The following is a 17,418-nucleotide window of genomic DNA, read 5'->3' on the forward strand; positions in this document are numbered from 1 at the left end:
TTGAGTTATTAGGTTTGTGAAGAACTTAGGCCAGTTGTCCTGTAAAATTTTCTTCCTTCTGGATTTATCATTTCTCCTGGTCACTGCTACCACCAATTCATAATTAATTATTAAAAGGGAGTGCCAGGGAAATGTTAGTGATTCCCCCCAAACACAGACAGGAGCTGATCTGATATAAATTACAATAGGGCCTTTTTGTTTGAACTAGCTCAGGCCCCCTCCAATGCACCATTGTTTGAGGGGGGAGCCCCAAACATCTATTGGGGCACGACTTTATAGTAAGCAGCAAGCAGGGAGTAAGTGTGCAAGAATCTAATTGGAAAGCTACTGTGGCCTTTAACAAAATTGTCTGGTGCTGCGAGTCATATCATAAACTAAATTTCTGCTCCTCTCTGCATTGGTGGTCCTTAGGCAGGGTGTGGGCTATAACCTGGGAGCACAAGTTTGTTGGGGAAATAACCTGAGACGTTGGTCTTGTTGGGGGTGTAACCTGGAGATGCTGATCTTGTTGGAAATTAGCCTAGAGTCTGGAGCTAGGCTCGGGTTTTGCTGGGGACAGCTTGAAACTAATGCTATGTATCAGCCTGCTAGTTTACCTGGGTTCAAACTTAGATCAGGTTCTCTAAAGTGGAGTCTGAACTTAAAAGATTTGGCCTCTCACCTCCCGCCCCCCCCCCTTTCTCTTATGTCTAGAAGGTCCAATCATGAGACTTCCTGAAGCTTCATGTAAAAAGTCACAGGGCTATGTCTTTGTGGTGTCTCTGGTGCATGGGTAGGGAGGGGCCAATGGGTGGGAGAGAGGAGGGAGCCTTGAGGCTAAATTCTCCTCCTGCTGACCAGCATCTTCTTCAATTGCAAACAGGTATGCAGTGGATACACTCTGTAACTCTGTAGCTCAGGGACCCTTTCAGTGAGGCTCTAGTGACTCCTGGCAGTGTCTCTTGATTAGGACCCAATCTCTGGGTTAAAGTTGGTGATGCTCTGGAGGTGGGCCTGTTTTATGGAAAGCATGAAGTTTAAGCCAAACACGTTTTGTGTACCCATTGGACACCCTCAAGATTGTGTAATAATTTCTGTTAGTAGGTGAGCCAAGCGTAACTTCAAAAGGGGTGAGTCCCATCTGGTATGGGAGTTCCGTACTCTATAAAGGATGAAGGGGGGTGCTCACTTTAGCAGCACATACACTAAAATTGGAATGATACAGAGAAGATTAGCATGGCTCTTTTCAAGGATGACACGCAAATTCGTGAAGTGTTCCATATTGAAAAGGAAGGAAAGAAAGAAAGAAAGAAAGGAAGGAAGGAAGGAAGAAAGAAAGAAAGAAAGAAAGAAAGAAAGAAAGAAAGAAAGAGAAAGAGAGGAAAAGAAAAAAAGAGAAGTACAATCATCCAGACTCTAAGGTCAAGGTTAAGGCCTCTTTTAGGGTTCTATTTATCTTTTCTACCTGTCCTGAACTCTGGGGAGCTATAAGCACAATGAAGTTTCCAATCAGTCTCCAGAATATGAGCTAATCTCTAACTTACCTGGGACACAAATGTAGGTCCATCGTCTGTCCCTAGAAGCATAGAAAAACCATACCATGGGAAGAATTCTTTTAATGGTGTGTTGTTACCATCACACAGTCTCATGTTTAGTTGAGAAAGTCTCAGTCCATCTTGAAAAGGTATCTATAAACACCAGCAAACATTTGTATCCGAATTTTCCTGGTTTTACCCCTGTGAAGTTCGTTTCTCAATAGATTCCTTCTTTACATTGGGAATTGTATTGGTCAATCGGCAGGCCTTACGGTTCTTAACAAATTCTGCTATTTTTGAATTGACATCTCTAATTTTGATGTGGGACTAGCAGACTAAGTCCTGTATTCTCCTGGCTCCCATATGTGAAGAATGATGCAGTATGTGTGGCCATTTTCTCTGGTACAATTAGTTTGTGGTCAGCTGTCCTCCACCATCTCTTAGGACTTTGAGACATGGGCAGAGTTTTGGTCCAGATCACATCTGTTCAGTCAGAGCATATGGGATCTCCTGGGTCTGGGACAATCAAGGACATGAGGGGCCCAATTTATGGACCACCTACTGGGCTATCTTGTTGCCCTCTGGGATGGAGCTTAGTCCTTCCTTCTGCCATCAGAAGGCCTCTTTCCCTAAAAATAGTCCCATGGATATCAGCGGGTGCAAAGGCACACCAACTATCTGTGTGTCTCGTCTTTTCTCAGCTCTAACGCTGTTTTACTGGAGTGATACACAAGCAACAATGAAATGATTCATTCCTGTCCACATCTCCACTTTGTTACTTATTTCGCTGTAGAACTGGGAGGGACTGGGAATGAAGGGGGATAAATTTAGGTTATAAAATTGGATATTATTATTCCATTGTCATTATAATTGCTGTTACTATCCAAGTTAGTTTGAATTTGTCCAGTGGAAGTCTTCTTCTTCCCTCCCCCGTGCCTTTGACACAGCTCTGTTAACATAGTGTTAAGCATTTTGCTTTCTACCCAAGTGCAGGACTCAGTGTTTAACCTCCCTGTATTGTTTTGATCCCTGGAACTGAATCTTTCTTGTATTTGTGTGCCTCCATATCAGGTCTGTGCTTCCCTTCCCCGTTTACTACCAGTGGAAGAAGTATAAAGGGACACTTTGGTTGATGGTTATTTCCAAAGGCAAATGGCATAGTTCCCACCTTTTAATTTAAAGGAAAAAAGAAGGAACTATTCACTAACTGATAAAAAATGACTATTATGGAAAAAGCATAGCAGCAGTCAAAAAACAGCCAGGGTTGAGTTCCAGAGCCGTTATTCACACTTCTCTGGTGCTGTCATTGCTCTTTATCTTATTTTCATAGCCAAGTGGTAGGTGTTAGATCACAGACCCGCTAGCTGCATCCCTTTCCCACCCTCTTTCTGCCCCACTCCCTCCTTTCCCAGAATTCCTGCTGCAGCTGATAAATGCCTGCTGTGGGGGTTAGAGCACACAGATGAGCTGGAAGCAAGCCAACCTAGCCCTCTCTCACCCCCATATCTTCAGGGTAAGTTTATGGTTCTACCCGGTACCTGGCTCCTTGGCATGTCGGCTATGTCAGATTAAATAATATGATGTAGAACTTCATGCCAACTCTCCCAAACTAAAAGTCAGAGAACCTCCTTTATTTGAGGAATCTTGATGGAGGTTTGGGCTCTGTCTATTTCATTTCTCCCTATCCACGATGTACATGAGAGAGACCTTTTTTATTCTTCCATTTTGAAGCTATCTTTCCTAAAGCTGTCCTACCCAAGGCCTGATCATGGTCTCTAGTGGTTGTGAGATTTTTCTCTCCAATAAATAACTTTGTGAAAAGAAATGGATCTTGGGGGTTGGGGATTTAGCTCAGTGGTAGAGCGCTTGCCTAGGAAGTGCAAGGCCCTGGGTTCGATCCCCAGCTCCGAAAAAAAGAACCAAAAAAAAAAAAAAAAAAGAAAGAAAGAAAGAAAGAAAGAAAGAAAGAAAGAAAGAAATGGATCTTGGCTTCCTTATTTATCAACCCCACAGTTTCTTTCCTTTTTCTGTTGTTTGTGCCAATAGGGAAAGCGTGAGAACAATTTTGGAGATGCCATGATGACTATTGTTGGATTTCTGTTTCTATGTAGCCCCCATGTTTGTGAAAGACATCAAAACTCAGCCCAGGTCAAGCATGAGTTGTGTCTAGGACAGTCCCATGTTAAAAAATAAAAATAAAAAATAAAAAAACAATTTTATAATTTTTTTTCTTTTTTTTTTTTTTTTTTTTTCGGAGCTGGGGACCGAACCCAGGGCCTTGCGCTTCCTAGGTAAGCGCTCTACCACTGAGCTAAATCCCCAGCCCACAATTTTATAATTTATTATCAATGTGTGCTGGTTAGCTTTGGTCAACTTGACACCAAGAGTCACTTGGGAAAAGGGAATCTCAACTGAGAATTTGTTTCTATGGGGCTGGCTTGTGAGCATGTCTGTGGGGCATTTCCTTGATTAATGATTGACACCAGGAGTGCCACGCCTGGGTAGAAAGTCTAAGATTGTAAAAGCAAACAAGCCATGGAAAGCAGGCTGGAATGTAGCAACCCTCCGTGGTTCCTGCTGGCGCTCGTGCTTTGGACAGTAACCTAAGAGATGTAGGAAGCCGTTTTCTCCCCATGTCGGTTTTAGTCAGTACCACAGCATGTGCATGGAGGCCAGAGGACAACTCTGTGGACTCAGTTCTCTCTTTCATGGCTTCCAATGATCAAACTCTGGGCTTCAAGCTTGCACTGCAAACACTTTCAACTTATGCAGCTAACCCTGTGTCTTTGCTGTTTGTTTGTTTGTTTTGTTTTTTAAAGATTTGTTTATTTTATGTATATGAGTACACTGTAGCTGTCTTCAGACGCACACCAGAGGAGGGCATCAGATTCCATTATAGATGGCTGTGAGCCACCATGTGGGTGCTGGGAACTGAACTCAGGACCTCTGGAAGAGCAGTCAGTGCTCCATCTCTCCAGCCCACCGGCTGCTGTTTTAACCTAATGCTAAGAATCTGTTTGATCACTTCCATCCTGTGGCTTATTTCACTATGAACTCCGTTTAATTAAACAGAGGTAGAACTTTAAAAGTTAGCATCATTTACTTCATCATATAAAGAATACTCACTGCTCTGTTGCTACTAGAGTCATCCTATGTTTGGCTAATGGAGGCCGTATTAAGATGTGCACTATCTCTGACATATCCCCACTAGTCTTTCTATGCCAAGCTTCTATTACAGGCTGAGGTAGGTTCTCCCACAACTTCCATATTCAACAGTGACAATGTGACTAGATTTGGAGGTGGGGCCTTTAAAGCAATGAAATCGAGCTTAGGTGTAGAGTTGAGGTCCTTAATTGATTTTTTTTTTGTCTTTATTAAAGACACCTCTCTCACACAGCACAAAATCAGAGCGAGACAGGGGGTAGCATGACTCTGCGAGAATGACGTGCGAACCCACAAAGCGTCCCATCCTTTTAACCACAAACATAATGTTGTAACCACGCTCACTGCTGCACACTACTCACAGTAGCTAGGATACGGAACCAGTCTAGGAATCAATAGATGAGTGGATACAGGAGATCAGGGCAATATACACAATGGAACTTTACTCAGCTGGGGCATGTGCGGAGGGGTACGGAAACGGATGGAACTAGAAACCATTGTTAGACAAAATGAGCCAGATCCAGAAAGACATCATGGTTTTCCTCATAGGCAGAATTCAGATTTAAGTGTGGATGTGACAAGAGAAAGGATCGAGAGAAGGTGTGATCTAAAGGGAGGGAGAGTGATGGAGTTCACGAGACATAAAAGCAGAAGGGGCCGGGCCGGTGGTGGCACACGCCTTTAATCTCAGCACTTGGGAGGCGTAGGCAGGCAGATCTCTGTGAGTTCCAGGCCAGCCTGGTCTACAGAGTGAGTTCCAGAAGAACCAGGAGTGCTCCACAGAGAAACCCCATCTCCCCAACAAAGGAGAAGGGGAGGGCTGTTTTGGGAGAGAGAGGGAACCAGCAATCGGTGGGGCAGGGAGGAGTAAGAGAGACAAATAACAATAAAATAAATGCCATAATGAAGATGCCCAGCCACAAGCCATGGTTTCAGCAGGTCAGCCCTGCAGCACCTCGATTGTGGCCTTCCAGCCTCCAGAACCCAGGGGTAATATATTTGTTTGAGGCAAGAGGTCCATGGTATGTGAAGTGATCAAGAATTGAGTTCTCTCTCTCTCTCTCTCTCTCTCTCTCCTCCACCCCCCTCCCTCCTTCCTTCTCTTTCCCTCTCTCCCCTCCAGCATCATCTTCTTTTAGACTTACAAGGGCTATTTTTATACTGTTTTTCTAACCTAAGACCTATGGTGTGGTATATAGAACTCATTAGTGAATAAAATTAACTTCAAGTCCTCTAAATTAGGAGATGGGGACAAAGAGGAGATGGACTATGAGAGAGAGAAGAAAACAAAAGACAACTACTATGAAGGAAAAATACCCTGTTCATTAAAAATAAAGGTGACTTTCAATTGCTACCAAAAGCCTCCAATCGTGAAGTATATCTGACCTTGTTCCTCGTGTTCAGCACTTTACTTGCTGTTCTGTATTTTATCTGTACACAATCTGTCTGTGTGTCTCCTGTTGATGGGTGCAAATTGTCCCACTGATTGTTTTATGTGTCTACAGTCCCTACCCAAACCGCAAATGTCTTGCAGTCAGTGGACTTGTAAATCCTATTGAATTCTCAAAGTATCTTGCCGGACACCAGGCAAAACAGGTCTTCTTTAGGCTCAGTGTAGAAGTCTTGGTCCCCACATAGTAGAGCTATCTAGATTTGAAAATTTTAGGGAGCAGAGCCTTGAGGAAGTAGGCTGCCAGGAGCAGGTCCCTTCCTCCCATTTCCCCTCATCTCTCTGCCATGAGCTTCTGCCTTACTATCCACCTAGAAGCAGTGGAGGTAAGGATTATGAACCGAAACCGTGAGGAAGAATAAACCATTCCTTATTTTTCAGTGTAGAGTCAAGACCTCTTCAGGGATCCTTTCCATAGATTCAAGAACAGCTTTGTTTTTTCCTTTTGGGGGGAATAAAATGCAACATGGTTCATTTTGAAGCTATCCAGAAACGAGTCTCAGGCATTTTACTTTTTCCCCTAGTACTATGATAATTGTTGGCTGGTGCTTCTGAAACTTATTATCCAGAATGACACAGAGCAGGGCTTTAGTCTCTAGAATGATCTATTTTCATAAGCTTCTTTCCAAAGAGCTGAGTTGAAAAAAGAAAAAAACACTAAATGTAGAAGACCATCGCTTCTTAAAATAAAAACCTGAACTCATATTTTGATGGGCTTTCTTATTAGGTTTGTTAGTAAGGAAATGGTTTAAACCTATTTTATGATATGTAAAAATCAGCAATTAAGTGTCCTTGTATATATAGTGCATTATAAATCAAAACACAGAAACTTCCAAAGTCTAAAAGTTTATTGTCAGAACAGCAAACTTCATAAAGACACCTTTTTAAAGCACATGGAAAATGACAAGCCAAATAAACAGAAAACCTTGGCTAACAAAAGGCAAAGACTGCGCTATTATGAACCTAGTCAGAGTAATACCAAACCAAACAAGTGTATTCAAGAATATATGGGTGATTCAATCTATGTCCGCAAACTAAAGGAAACTTGGGCCAAACTACTTGGAGTGGGGAGGGGCCAGTTTGCTCCTAAGGCAGAAAGTGGAACTATTTAAGTGAGAGGCAACATAAGGACCAAGACACCAGTAGTCAGTGTAATCTCTTATATCTCCAGACACAGAAATTGGACCTTATAGGCCAAGAAAAGTTACAGAGAATTGATCAAAATATGGAGGAAGTAAATTCCCAATTCAACGTGTGCTATCCTCACCACTTCTCATTCACTATATGGAAGTCCATTGGTTGAGCTGAAAACTACAGAGCTAAGCGAACCTTTACTATCGGAATTCTCTTGCAGCTATGTTTTAAGCACAGAGGGTTCTACGGCTATACCTCAGGCACCAGGTTTTCTTTGTTTTTTTTAAGATAAAGTAGAAATTCATACAAATGATTCTAAGGCATGGCAACTACTTCTGACCAACTAGTACCCAATGGAGCTACTGCTAAATGAATAGGAATAGGAGTAGGAGGAATTCCCGGTCGCATCGAAGCTTCCTCTTCGAGACCCACTACGGGAACCAGAGCGGGAGCCTGAGCGAGATCCGGACCTCGAGCCAGAGCGGGAGCCTGGGGCCGACATGTTATAAGGGCTAGGCAAACCCTTCGAGGACACGGAGGCGGCTTCCAGAAGGCGCAGCCCAGTGATGTCTTCCACCATGGAGCGATTCATGGCATCCTTGTAGGAGATTTTTAATTTGGTTTTGGGGCAGGTGAGGATTTTGGCATAGCTGCTGATGTCCTGCAACCTCTGAGCTGCACGGCCATCGATGAAACCTTTGCGGATGGCTTCTTCGGTGCTGATCCTCCCATGTACTTCCGGGTCAACAAGGCCTCCGGTGAGGAACTGGAACTCCAGGAAGCGCTGGCCTGCCTCGTAGGGCAGCCATTTTTCTTTCACTGCCTCTGCTGCTGACATCTTCTTCTTTCCTTTGACACCTTCAAAGCCAATGAAGGCCTTCTGGGCGGGCTTCAGCCTGGTGGCCATGTCTTGGTCAATGAGACCCTGGGAGACTGCGTCTTGAAGGGACAGCTTCTGACCGGTGGTAGGGTGGATGATGCCACCCGTGCAGGCCTGAGCTTCCAGAAGCCTCTGACCAGTGATGCTATCCACAATGCCCCGCTCTATACCTTCTGTAATGGAGATTTTCTCCAGGTTTTCTGTGTCAAAGATGGCCGCAATGGGGCTTGACTCCTCCAGGGGGTCAGACAGAGAGCTGCTTCGGATGGTTAAATTTCTGACGCTGGATATGGTGGAAATCTTACTCACGGATTCGTGTCGAGAGCTGCTAAACACATCATCGTTGACACTCCCGCTCAAGCCGCTGCTGGTGCCAACGCCATTCTTCAAGGAGATCATGTCCGCAAACTGCGTGAGGCTGAGGCTGCCGGATCGGTATTGATCGAAGAACTTCCTGTCGACGAGGCCTTTGTCAATAGCATCTTGAATGTCATACTGACTGCCCGTCTTCCTGTCTACTAGGACTACCCTGGTGGAGCCATCCGAACCCGTGATGGTTATTTCTTCCCATTCACACTCCTGCTCACACAGCTCTTTGAAGGTTTCATAATCAATAAGGCCTTTCTTGTACGCCTCCTGAACAGACATCTCTTTGTTGGTTTCTGGGTCAACTATTACCACCCGCCGCTTTCTGAGGGTGTTCTTCTGTGAAGTCTGCACCTGTTTCTTCTTTTCTTTCAGAGGCAGCAGGCAGAGCCCCGTCTCCTCATCTTTGATGCACCTTTCTTTCAGTTGCAAATAGGTGAGGTTTTCTTCAGTGTTGGGATCGAAAAAGCCTTTGGTATCATCACTTGGGTCTGAGAGGATTTCGCTAAGCTCCTCGTTAAAATAGCCCCTCTTATAAGCCATGTCAACCGGTAACCGATGACTCTCCTTTGGATCAATGATACCGCCGGTTGCGATCTGAGCCTCCAGTAAGCGAATTCCGTGGCCCTTTTCGATGAGTTCCTTGTTCATCGCTTGGAACAAAGAGATGATGTTTCCGGTTTCAGGATCGTTATAGCCAGTGACAGCTCGTTCTGCAGAGAGAAGCTTCTCTTTGAACTCAATGCCCACCAGACCTCTTTTGTAGGCTTCCTCCACAGGTAACCTTAAATTGCTGACAGGATCTACTATAAAACCAGTAGCTGCTTGGGCTTCCAGCAACTCCAGAGCGGTACCAGGTCGAACTAAGCCAATTTTCATAGCCTCGTAGATGCCAAGCTTCTGTTTCGTGGTCTCATTATAAATACCTGCTATGCAGCTTGACCCCTGGAGGAAGTCCTTAATTCTCTCGCCAACCTCGTCATAAGAAATCTGACCAGATTCCAGTTCATTTACGGTGGATGGTCTCAATATGCCAGAATCAACCAGTTCGGTGACGGTCACTGGCTGTCTGATTCCTTGGAAGGACATGCTTCTCTTCTGTACTGACAGCAGGAGCAGACCCGTGTGGGGTTCGATTCTGCACCGTTCTCTCAGCTGCATGTAGCTGACCTTCTTCTTGGTGATTGGATCCACGAAGTTCTTCTGGCTATCTCGGGGGTCATTCAAGGAGCGATACAAATCCCTATCAATCAGCCCACGGGCCAAGGCTACATCTTTTGGCAAAAAGACACTGTTGACTGGATCAACTACACCCCCTGAAGCAAGCTGGGCTTCCAGCAGGCGCATTCCGGTTTCTCTGTCAATCAAATTCTTCTTGATGGCTTCTGAAACAGATACGGTCTTGCCTGAAAACGGGTCATCAAAACCAGTGATGGCTTTCTCGGCTGTGTAGATCTGTTGGCGGTCATCAAAGTCAATGAGGTCCCGAGCTATGGCATTGTCCACCGTGAGCTTCTCATTCCGATGGGGATCGATGATACCACCAGTGGCCGCCTGGGCCTCCAGAAGCATGACTGTGGATTCTGGGGTGATGAATTTCTTTCTCTTGGCCTCCACCAAAGAGTATTTTTCCTTGGGAGAAGCAGAAGCACCAGCGATGGCCCCCGCACCCCGCAGGAAAGGCTGGATCTCTGAAGCCACCTCCTCCACTGACTTCTTCCCCTTCAATAGCTTGTCCAGTGTTGTCTTGTCAATCAACTGGCACTCATAGAGCTGCATTGCTGTCACCTTCTTCCTCAGTCCGTCAAATACCAGCTTGGAGGAATCAACGGTCCACTCGTACTCTGTCTGGGTCTCCCGATGGGACCCATAGGGGCGCTGCCTGAGTTTGTCAATCTCCTTCTGAAGCCTGCAGCGTTCCGTTTCCAGCTGGGACTGAGTCTCCCTGGTAGAATCCTCTAGCTTCCGCCTGCACCTCTCTTCAATCCTCTTGATCTCTGCCTGGAGTCTCTCAATCTCACTCCTAAGACTGTTCTTCTCTCTCTCACTCTTCTCTCTTTCCGACTCTATCTTCCTAATGGTCTCCTCCTTGCGGGAGTATTGAGTTTTCCACTGGTTCAGGTCGTTCTGGATCTGCTGCTTCTCACACTCTAGGCGCTGTTTCACCCGGGTTTCTGCCTCCAGCGTTGCTTTGGCACGGTTCAGCTCGTCCTCCAGCCGCTGCAGCCTTGCCTTGTCTTGCTCCAGGACCTTAATCTTCACCAGCAGGCTCTCTCTCTCCTGAACGACTTGAGTGCACTGACTCTTTGACTCCTGAATCCTATTAGATGCCTAGAATTCAAAAAAAGAAAGAAAGAAATGGGGAAAAAAATACTGTTTAGATGCTAGCATATGATCAATGTAATTTAACCCCCTTTCCTACATATATATTTTAAACATAGTCTCATTTTCCCCTGTCTGTATTTTCCCTACATATACTGTTCATTTGCTACCTGACACATTACTGGAAGAATTATGAAAATATAGATTGTCAGTTTGGTAAATGGCGTCATACTTACTGTTTCGTGTTCCTTTTCCACAGACAGAATTAGAAGTTGTAAACCTGCCTTACTTTTACCAGTAATGATAGTTTGAAAAAGGGAGAGCAATTTTCTTCCAAGTTACCATCCCTGCTGCACTTGCATCTCACCTGCATACTCTACTGACACATTTAACAAAGCAATACAAATATACAGATACACACACACCACCCAGCCCCACACAAATATTGTCTAAAGAAGTCAAACACATTAGAAGTCGTTTTTAAATTAGGGCTTGTTAGAAGGAGTCAAACAGAAAGAAACGTTAGGTGCACAATCAAAAGTCAACAGGGTAATGCATGCAGAAAAGACATCTAAGTAGAGGTGGAAATTTAAAATCATGTAAGAAATAATCAAAAAATTATTACTTTTTGAGAAAAAAATTGAATTAAAGATGATGTGTAGTGGGACCACTGGATACTGGATACCTTGTGTTTTAGTACGTTGAAATGGTGGTGTTGGGGACTGAACCCAGGACCTTGGGCAAGCTAAGCACATGATCTAGCTAGCACTCACTGGAAGCCCAGCCAAGAGCAGAACATTTGTGGGAAGTATCTTAGATGTTTTTCTCATGCTAAAGTTTTTAAAGTAGGGCCAAGCATGGGGTTTCGACAGCGTGGTATTCAATGCAGTGACAAAGAGAGGATGGCATTGGGATGATTTTAAAGCCATAGCAGAGATCTGACAAGTAATAAGGGCATGAGCAGTAAACAGGAGAAATTAGGCATTCTGGAAGCAGCGAGACAACAGTTCAGATTAGATCTGGAGTCAGTTACGGGGAGACACAGTGAAGCTTTGATCAAATATTTGTGAATACCTCTAAAGCCTGCTTTTGGAATTTCTCAATTTCCTGTCTCAAATTTTCCCTCTCTCTCTGTAAATCATTAATCAGCCCCTGCAGTTCCAGGGTTCGATTGTTGCTGATCTGCAGCTGGCTCCTTAGCTCCGAAATGGTTGAGTTTTTATCGTTATCTGCTTCGCTTCGGCCCCTCCGTAGGTCATCGTATTCCAGCCTCAGGTTCCGCAGCTCCTCCTCCAGCATCAAATGCTCCTTGGTCAGGTTCTCCGTGAGAGACTGTAGCCTTTCAATCTCTATTTTACTTTCATTGAGGCTCCTGCTTTTGTCTTCTATGGCCTTCTGGAAATGCTCATTCCTCAAGTGAGCCTGCTTGACATTTTCCTGTTCCTGCACGAGCTGCCGCCGAAGGGCCTCTACATCCAAGGAGAGCCTCCTCAGCTCCTCCTGGGTCCTCTGCTTCTCCCTCACATGGCCATCCAGCACATCCCTCTGCTGCCTGAGATCATCCTCGCTCCTCTTCTTAACAATGGATGCCTGCTCCAGCTGCTGGGTCAGGTTGGTGATCTTGACCGCTTGCTCTTTCAAAGACCTCCTCATGGCCTCCAGCTCCTCCTCCAGCATCTTCCTCTTGGAGGACTCGTCGGAGGCCGTTCTCTTCAGCCTACTCAGCTCCTCTTCTGCTTTCTGCTTCTGCAGCTGCAGATCCTTCAGGGAGCTTTGGATCCTCGTGATGTCCTGATCCTTCACGGTCCTCTCCTGGGAAACCCTCTCATAGTCAATCCGCAGGCGTGTCAGTTCCTGTTCCTGAACCTTCAGCTTGCTCATGGCCTCCATGGCGCTGTTGTTGGCTTTCTGCAGGTCATACTGCACTCTCTGCAACTTGGAATTTTCGTCCTCCAGGCATTTCCTCTCATTGGTCTCTTTGTCTACCAGCTGTTTGAGCCTTTCAATCTCCTTGTTTTTATCTTGGATCGTCTTGGCAGCATCATCGAGGGACTGCTTGTACCTCATGCTCTCTTCGGTCCGCATCTGACTGACCTGTCGGAGCTCAATCTCCAACTGCTGTTTCCTCTGTGACATCTCTGAGCCACTGGCCTTTTGCTGCTGGACATTCTCTTCAACCCTCCTGAGGTTCTCGGTGGTCTGGGCTAGAGTGTTCTTTAGCCTCTTTACCTCCTCAGACAGGCTCCTGTTCTCCCGGGTGAGGTTGTCTATCTGAGCTCGGTAGCCGCTGGTATCCTCTTCCTTTTGCATGGTCAGCTGGTGGATGGTGGTCTTGGTGATGTTGATCTCAGTCTCGAACTTGTTTCTTAAGCTAATGATCTCCTCATCGTAACTGTTCCTTACCTTACTCAGTTCATTTTCGTATTCCCAGCGACGCTTGGCCTCCTCCTGATACTCAGCTTTGAGTCTTTCGATCTCTTTATTTTTGTCCTGAATTGTCTTGGCAGCCTCCTCCAGGGACTGCTTGTGCCTGGCATTGTCCTCTGAGCGCTGCTGGATGACCTGCTTCAGTTCAACCTCCAGGTGTTGCTTCTTCTGCATGATTTCTGAGCCACAGGCTTTCTGCTGAAGGGCGTTTTCCTCAGCTCGCCTTCGCTGCTCTGTGGCCTGCAAGATGCTGTCATTGAGCCTGACTATCTCGTCTTTAAGATCTCTGTTCTCCCGGGACAGTCTGTCAAGCTGGTTTCTGAGATTCTTGGAATCATCTTCCTTCTGCATGGATATCTCCTTGATGGTGGTCTTGGTGATGTTAATCTCTGTTTCATACTTGTTCCTTAAATTACTCATCTCCTCATTATAGTGGTTTCTTACCTTTGCCAGCTCATTTTCATATTCTCTCTTCCGGGCGCCCTCTTCCTGCAGCAGAACCCTCAACCTCTCTATCTCGTACTCCTTCTCCTTGATGGCTTTCTCAGACTCCAGCTTCTGCCAGCCAAGGCTCTCCTTTTCACACTGCCTTGCCTTCTGCAGCTGATCATAGTCATTCTTCTGTTGGTCGAACCTGTCCTCCACGGTCTTTCTCCTGCGCTTCTCGTCTTCGATCTCATAGGTCAGCCGGGTGATCTTTTCATTGAGCTCTTTGATCTGACCGTAGCACTTGTCTAGGTTTTGCTTGGCTGACTTCCCATCCAGCTCAGCTTGTCTCTTCAGCTCCTCCAGGCTCACAAGCTTTGCTTTGAACTGGGAACACTCGGCCTGGTATTTCTGCAGGTTCTGATCTAGGAACTTATTCTTATTGCAATTTTCCGAGTTGGCATCCCGGGCCAGTCTTAGCTCCTCTTCCAAAACTTCAATCTTGGTGTTTTTCAGCTGTGGATATAAAATCAGAAACCATGTTGAAAAGAAAGCACTTTGGTTCACAAGGAAGAAACAACACCTTTTCAGAGTCATGCGTATTTTTACACACACACACACACACACACACACACACACACACACACACACACACAAATGATATCAGATAAAAACTACCAGAAAACAATCCAAGACCCTCCACACCACCAACAATGCTTCCGTTGGCTGCTCATATGATCTTAGGGAATGATGTGTCAACTTTGAACTCCAGCCTCCTCATTTTTTAAAACAAAATAACTTCCCCCTGACCAAAAGCACATGATTAATTATGCATGGTGGCACATCCTATAATCCTCCACTTTAGAGGTAGAAGCAGGAGGATTATCAATTTGAGGCCAACCTAGTCTTTGTTTTGTTTCATTTCTCTTTGTTTGGTCTAAAAAAAAAAAACAAAACCAAAGAGCTTTCGATTTGATGCATCATACAGCACCCATTCAAAGATACACAGCAAATACCCATATGAACTCAAGTCTACTCTCAAAAAGGGAGAAGAAATTGAATAATTACTCAACATTAAAGATAAAATTCAGTCTATAGTGAGTCTATCTAAAATTGTATATAAATAAAGCAAATTTCATATAAATAAAGCACTAAACGAAACCATAAGATTTTTGACAAAGTAATCACAATTTGGCAAATGCTACCTAAGTCCGCTCGGAGCAGCCACTCGAGAGCACAGTACTGAGCCCAGACTAAAACTGCATTAAACCAACTGGAAGAAATGCAATTGGACCAAGCTCTGTAATAATGAAGCAGAGATAACAAGGTTCTATGCTGTTTCTTTAAAAAAAAAAAAAACACTTCAAGGAAACGAGTCACCTTCAGATCTTCTAGGCTCTTCAGCATCTCACTTAAGAATCTGTAGTAGTCTCCAGACCTTGTAAGTAGCTCGATGTACCTTGCATGGATGTCCGCAGCCTTCGGGAAAGAAAAAAGAAATATCTACGTATATTACATTTTTTTAAGAGTTCTGTACAAGTTGAATAGTTTTGCCTTCTTATAATAAAACAATGGCATTGTAAATAGTAAATTCCCATTTGTCAGTTATGCTGGATCTGGAATCTAGAAATCCAGCAAAGGACCAGAACCATCTGTGTTCCGCCCTCACCACTCCAGCTAACCGTCTCTGACATCTGTGGGGGAAAGCTGTCTTTTATAAATCTACTACATAACTCCCACTTCTTAGGAGTCTATCTCACCAAATATGGCAAATCCAGTCCAGCACATAAAGGACACACTTGGACTTCCCCAAATGATTTCCAAAACTGTGTCATGTGTATCGACTCACACCAAAGGGAGAGTGCTAATAAGCCCTGAGTTTCAGCGGACACTCTGTACCAGAGATGTATTGCAGCATGGTAGGAAAGGTGGGCAGGAAACAGGGCAGAGACAGGCAGAAGGGACAACAGACATGAAGGGATACATAATGACTTATGGCAGTCGACACTGAGATATGGATAGACTTACACACCTCTTGCAGAATTACCCCAGATGGGGACTGAACCATGGTCCTCTTAATAGGTATGTTCAGTAGAGTTTCCAGCCCTGAGGTGTATGACGCCAGCTGGAGTTCATAATCCTGCAGAATTACAAAGTTTAAGAGAAGCATCCTTGTTTGGGTTCTTGCTTATTCAAACCCAGGATCCTGTCTGCTGGGTAAATACTCTATCCCAAAGCTATCTACTCCAGTCCTGAGAAAACCTTTGTTTTCTGGGGTTTTTTTTTTTTTTTGTTTGTTTGTTTGTTGTTGTTTCTTTTTTTTGAGACAGTCTCACTCTGTTCCTAAATGGTCTAGAACTCACTGTCTGATCCAGGCTGGCCTTGAATTCATAGCAATACTCCTGCCTCAGTTATAATTGCACAGATTTATATCATCAAATTATTTCTAAAAATTTTCTCACAAAGGTCCTTAACAATGATCAGTTAATATTGTTATTAAATGAAACACATTAATTTTTGCACAGAGTACAAAAAGACAGTGTCTTTAAAGCAAAACAAATAATGTAATTAGCAATATTCTTGATGAAATACCAACATTCTTTTAAACCCTTAATATATTTATTTTGAGTGTATGCACTGGGAGGTCAGAAGACAACTTGCAAAAGTCAGTTTTCTCTTAGCACTTGTGCTCTGGGGATCAAACTCAGGTTGTCAGACTTGGTAACAAGCACCTTCCCCTAAGTGAGCCATCTGGTCAACCATCACCAACCATCCTTTTTTAAAACTCTTCGGTATTTTCACACATGAACACAGTGAATTTAGGTTTTATACCCTCCCACAGTGTGCCAACATTCTTAAGGAAACCAATTTACCTTAATTGAGTTTGCGCAAAGCTCAGCAATTTTATGTACTTCTTCTGATTTATCCCGTTTGCCAGATATTTCATTGTGCAGGTTCTATACAGGATAAAATATTACAAATGTGAAAGCATACAAATGGAAGGGTTACTTCACTTTTACCGTGGTTCTTTTCTTTCCCTTCAGTCTATTATTATATGGACTCATGATTAGTAATGGCCTGAGAGGAGAACTTTTCTCCATTCTGACAGAAGAAGAAAGCCTCCAATTTATTCCTTATAAGAGGAGACTTTCAATCAGAATTACCATATAGGCCCATCACTTCTCTTTTTTCTTTTGTTTTTTTTGTTTTTTTCTTTTTGACATAGGGTCAAGGCTGGCCTTGAACTCAAGGATCTCCTATGTCTGCCTCCACCCCCAACAATGCCTGCACTCACTGTCTCAACTCTAACACTTCTTAACTATGACATGAAAATAACCTCCACCATCACTATTCTTCAGTTGTATTCCTTTCTGAACATCCCAGTTGCTTTCTCTCTGTGCACTCCTTAAGCATTCACAAGGTAGATTCATAATATGAAATATTCTTCATTTCAAACCAGGAGCAAACCCAGCTTAAACCCGATTAATCACAACAGGGCGCTGGAATGACAAGTGGGGCTATACCTTCTGCTCATTCAAAAACCGCATGACTGTGTTGGAATCTCCGAACTTCATGGACTCCAAAGAGTCCTGGCGGCGTTTGGCATCATACAGCCACTTGCAGAAGCTCTGATAGTTGTCACGATAATTCCTCAGTTGTTTGATTTGTTTCTCCAGGTCCCACAATCTACGGGAAAAAATGTATAAAATTATTAAGGCACTCTTATTACACATTAA

General features: G+C 44.2%; 1 protein-coding gene and 1 non-coding gene across 3 annotated transcripts in view; one reads left to right on the plus strand and one right to left on the minus strand.

Moving 5' to 3' along the window:
• The first annotated feature begins 1,160 nt into the window (after positions 1 to 1,160).
• LOC120098045 (U6 spliceosomal RNA) lies at positions 1,161 to 1,266 on the plus strand. The gene has a single exon (XR_015642081.1). It is a non-coding gene; the product is annotated as a U6 spliceosomal RNA (small nuclear RNA).
• Positions 1,267 to 6,956: 5,690 nt separating this feature from the next.
• Dsp (desmoplakin) overlaps positions 6,957 to 17,418 on the minus strand; it is a 48,061-nt gene continuing 37,599 nt past the window's right edge. The window contains exons 19-24 of one of the 2 annotated variants that reach the window (XM_087590528.1): positions 17,206 to 17,368; positions 16,555 to 16,638; positions 15,714 to 15,821; positions 15,062 to 15,160; positions 13,700 to 14,197; positions 6,957 to 10,837 (exon numbers count right to left, since the gene is read on the minus strand). In XM_087590528.1, the coding sequence (XP_087446654.1) occupies positions 7,604 to 10,837; positions 13,700 to 14,197; positions 15,062 to 15,160; positions 15,714 to 15,821; positions 16,555 to 16,638; positions 17,206 to 17,368 (4,186 nt within the window). In that variant the 3' untranslated portion in view covers positions 6,957 to 7,603. 2 annotated transcript variants of the gene reach the window in all.

The sequence above is a fragment of the Rattus norvegicus genome, chromosome 17, assembly GCF_021556685.1.
Source record: "Rattus norvegicus strain SHRSP/BbbUtx chromosome 17, alternate assembly SHRSP_T2T, whole genome shotgun sequence".
NCBI lineage: Eukaryota > Metazoa > Chordata > Mammalia > Rodentia > Muridae > Rattus > Rattus norvegicus.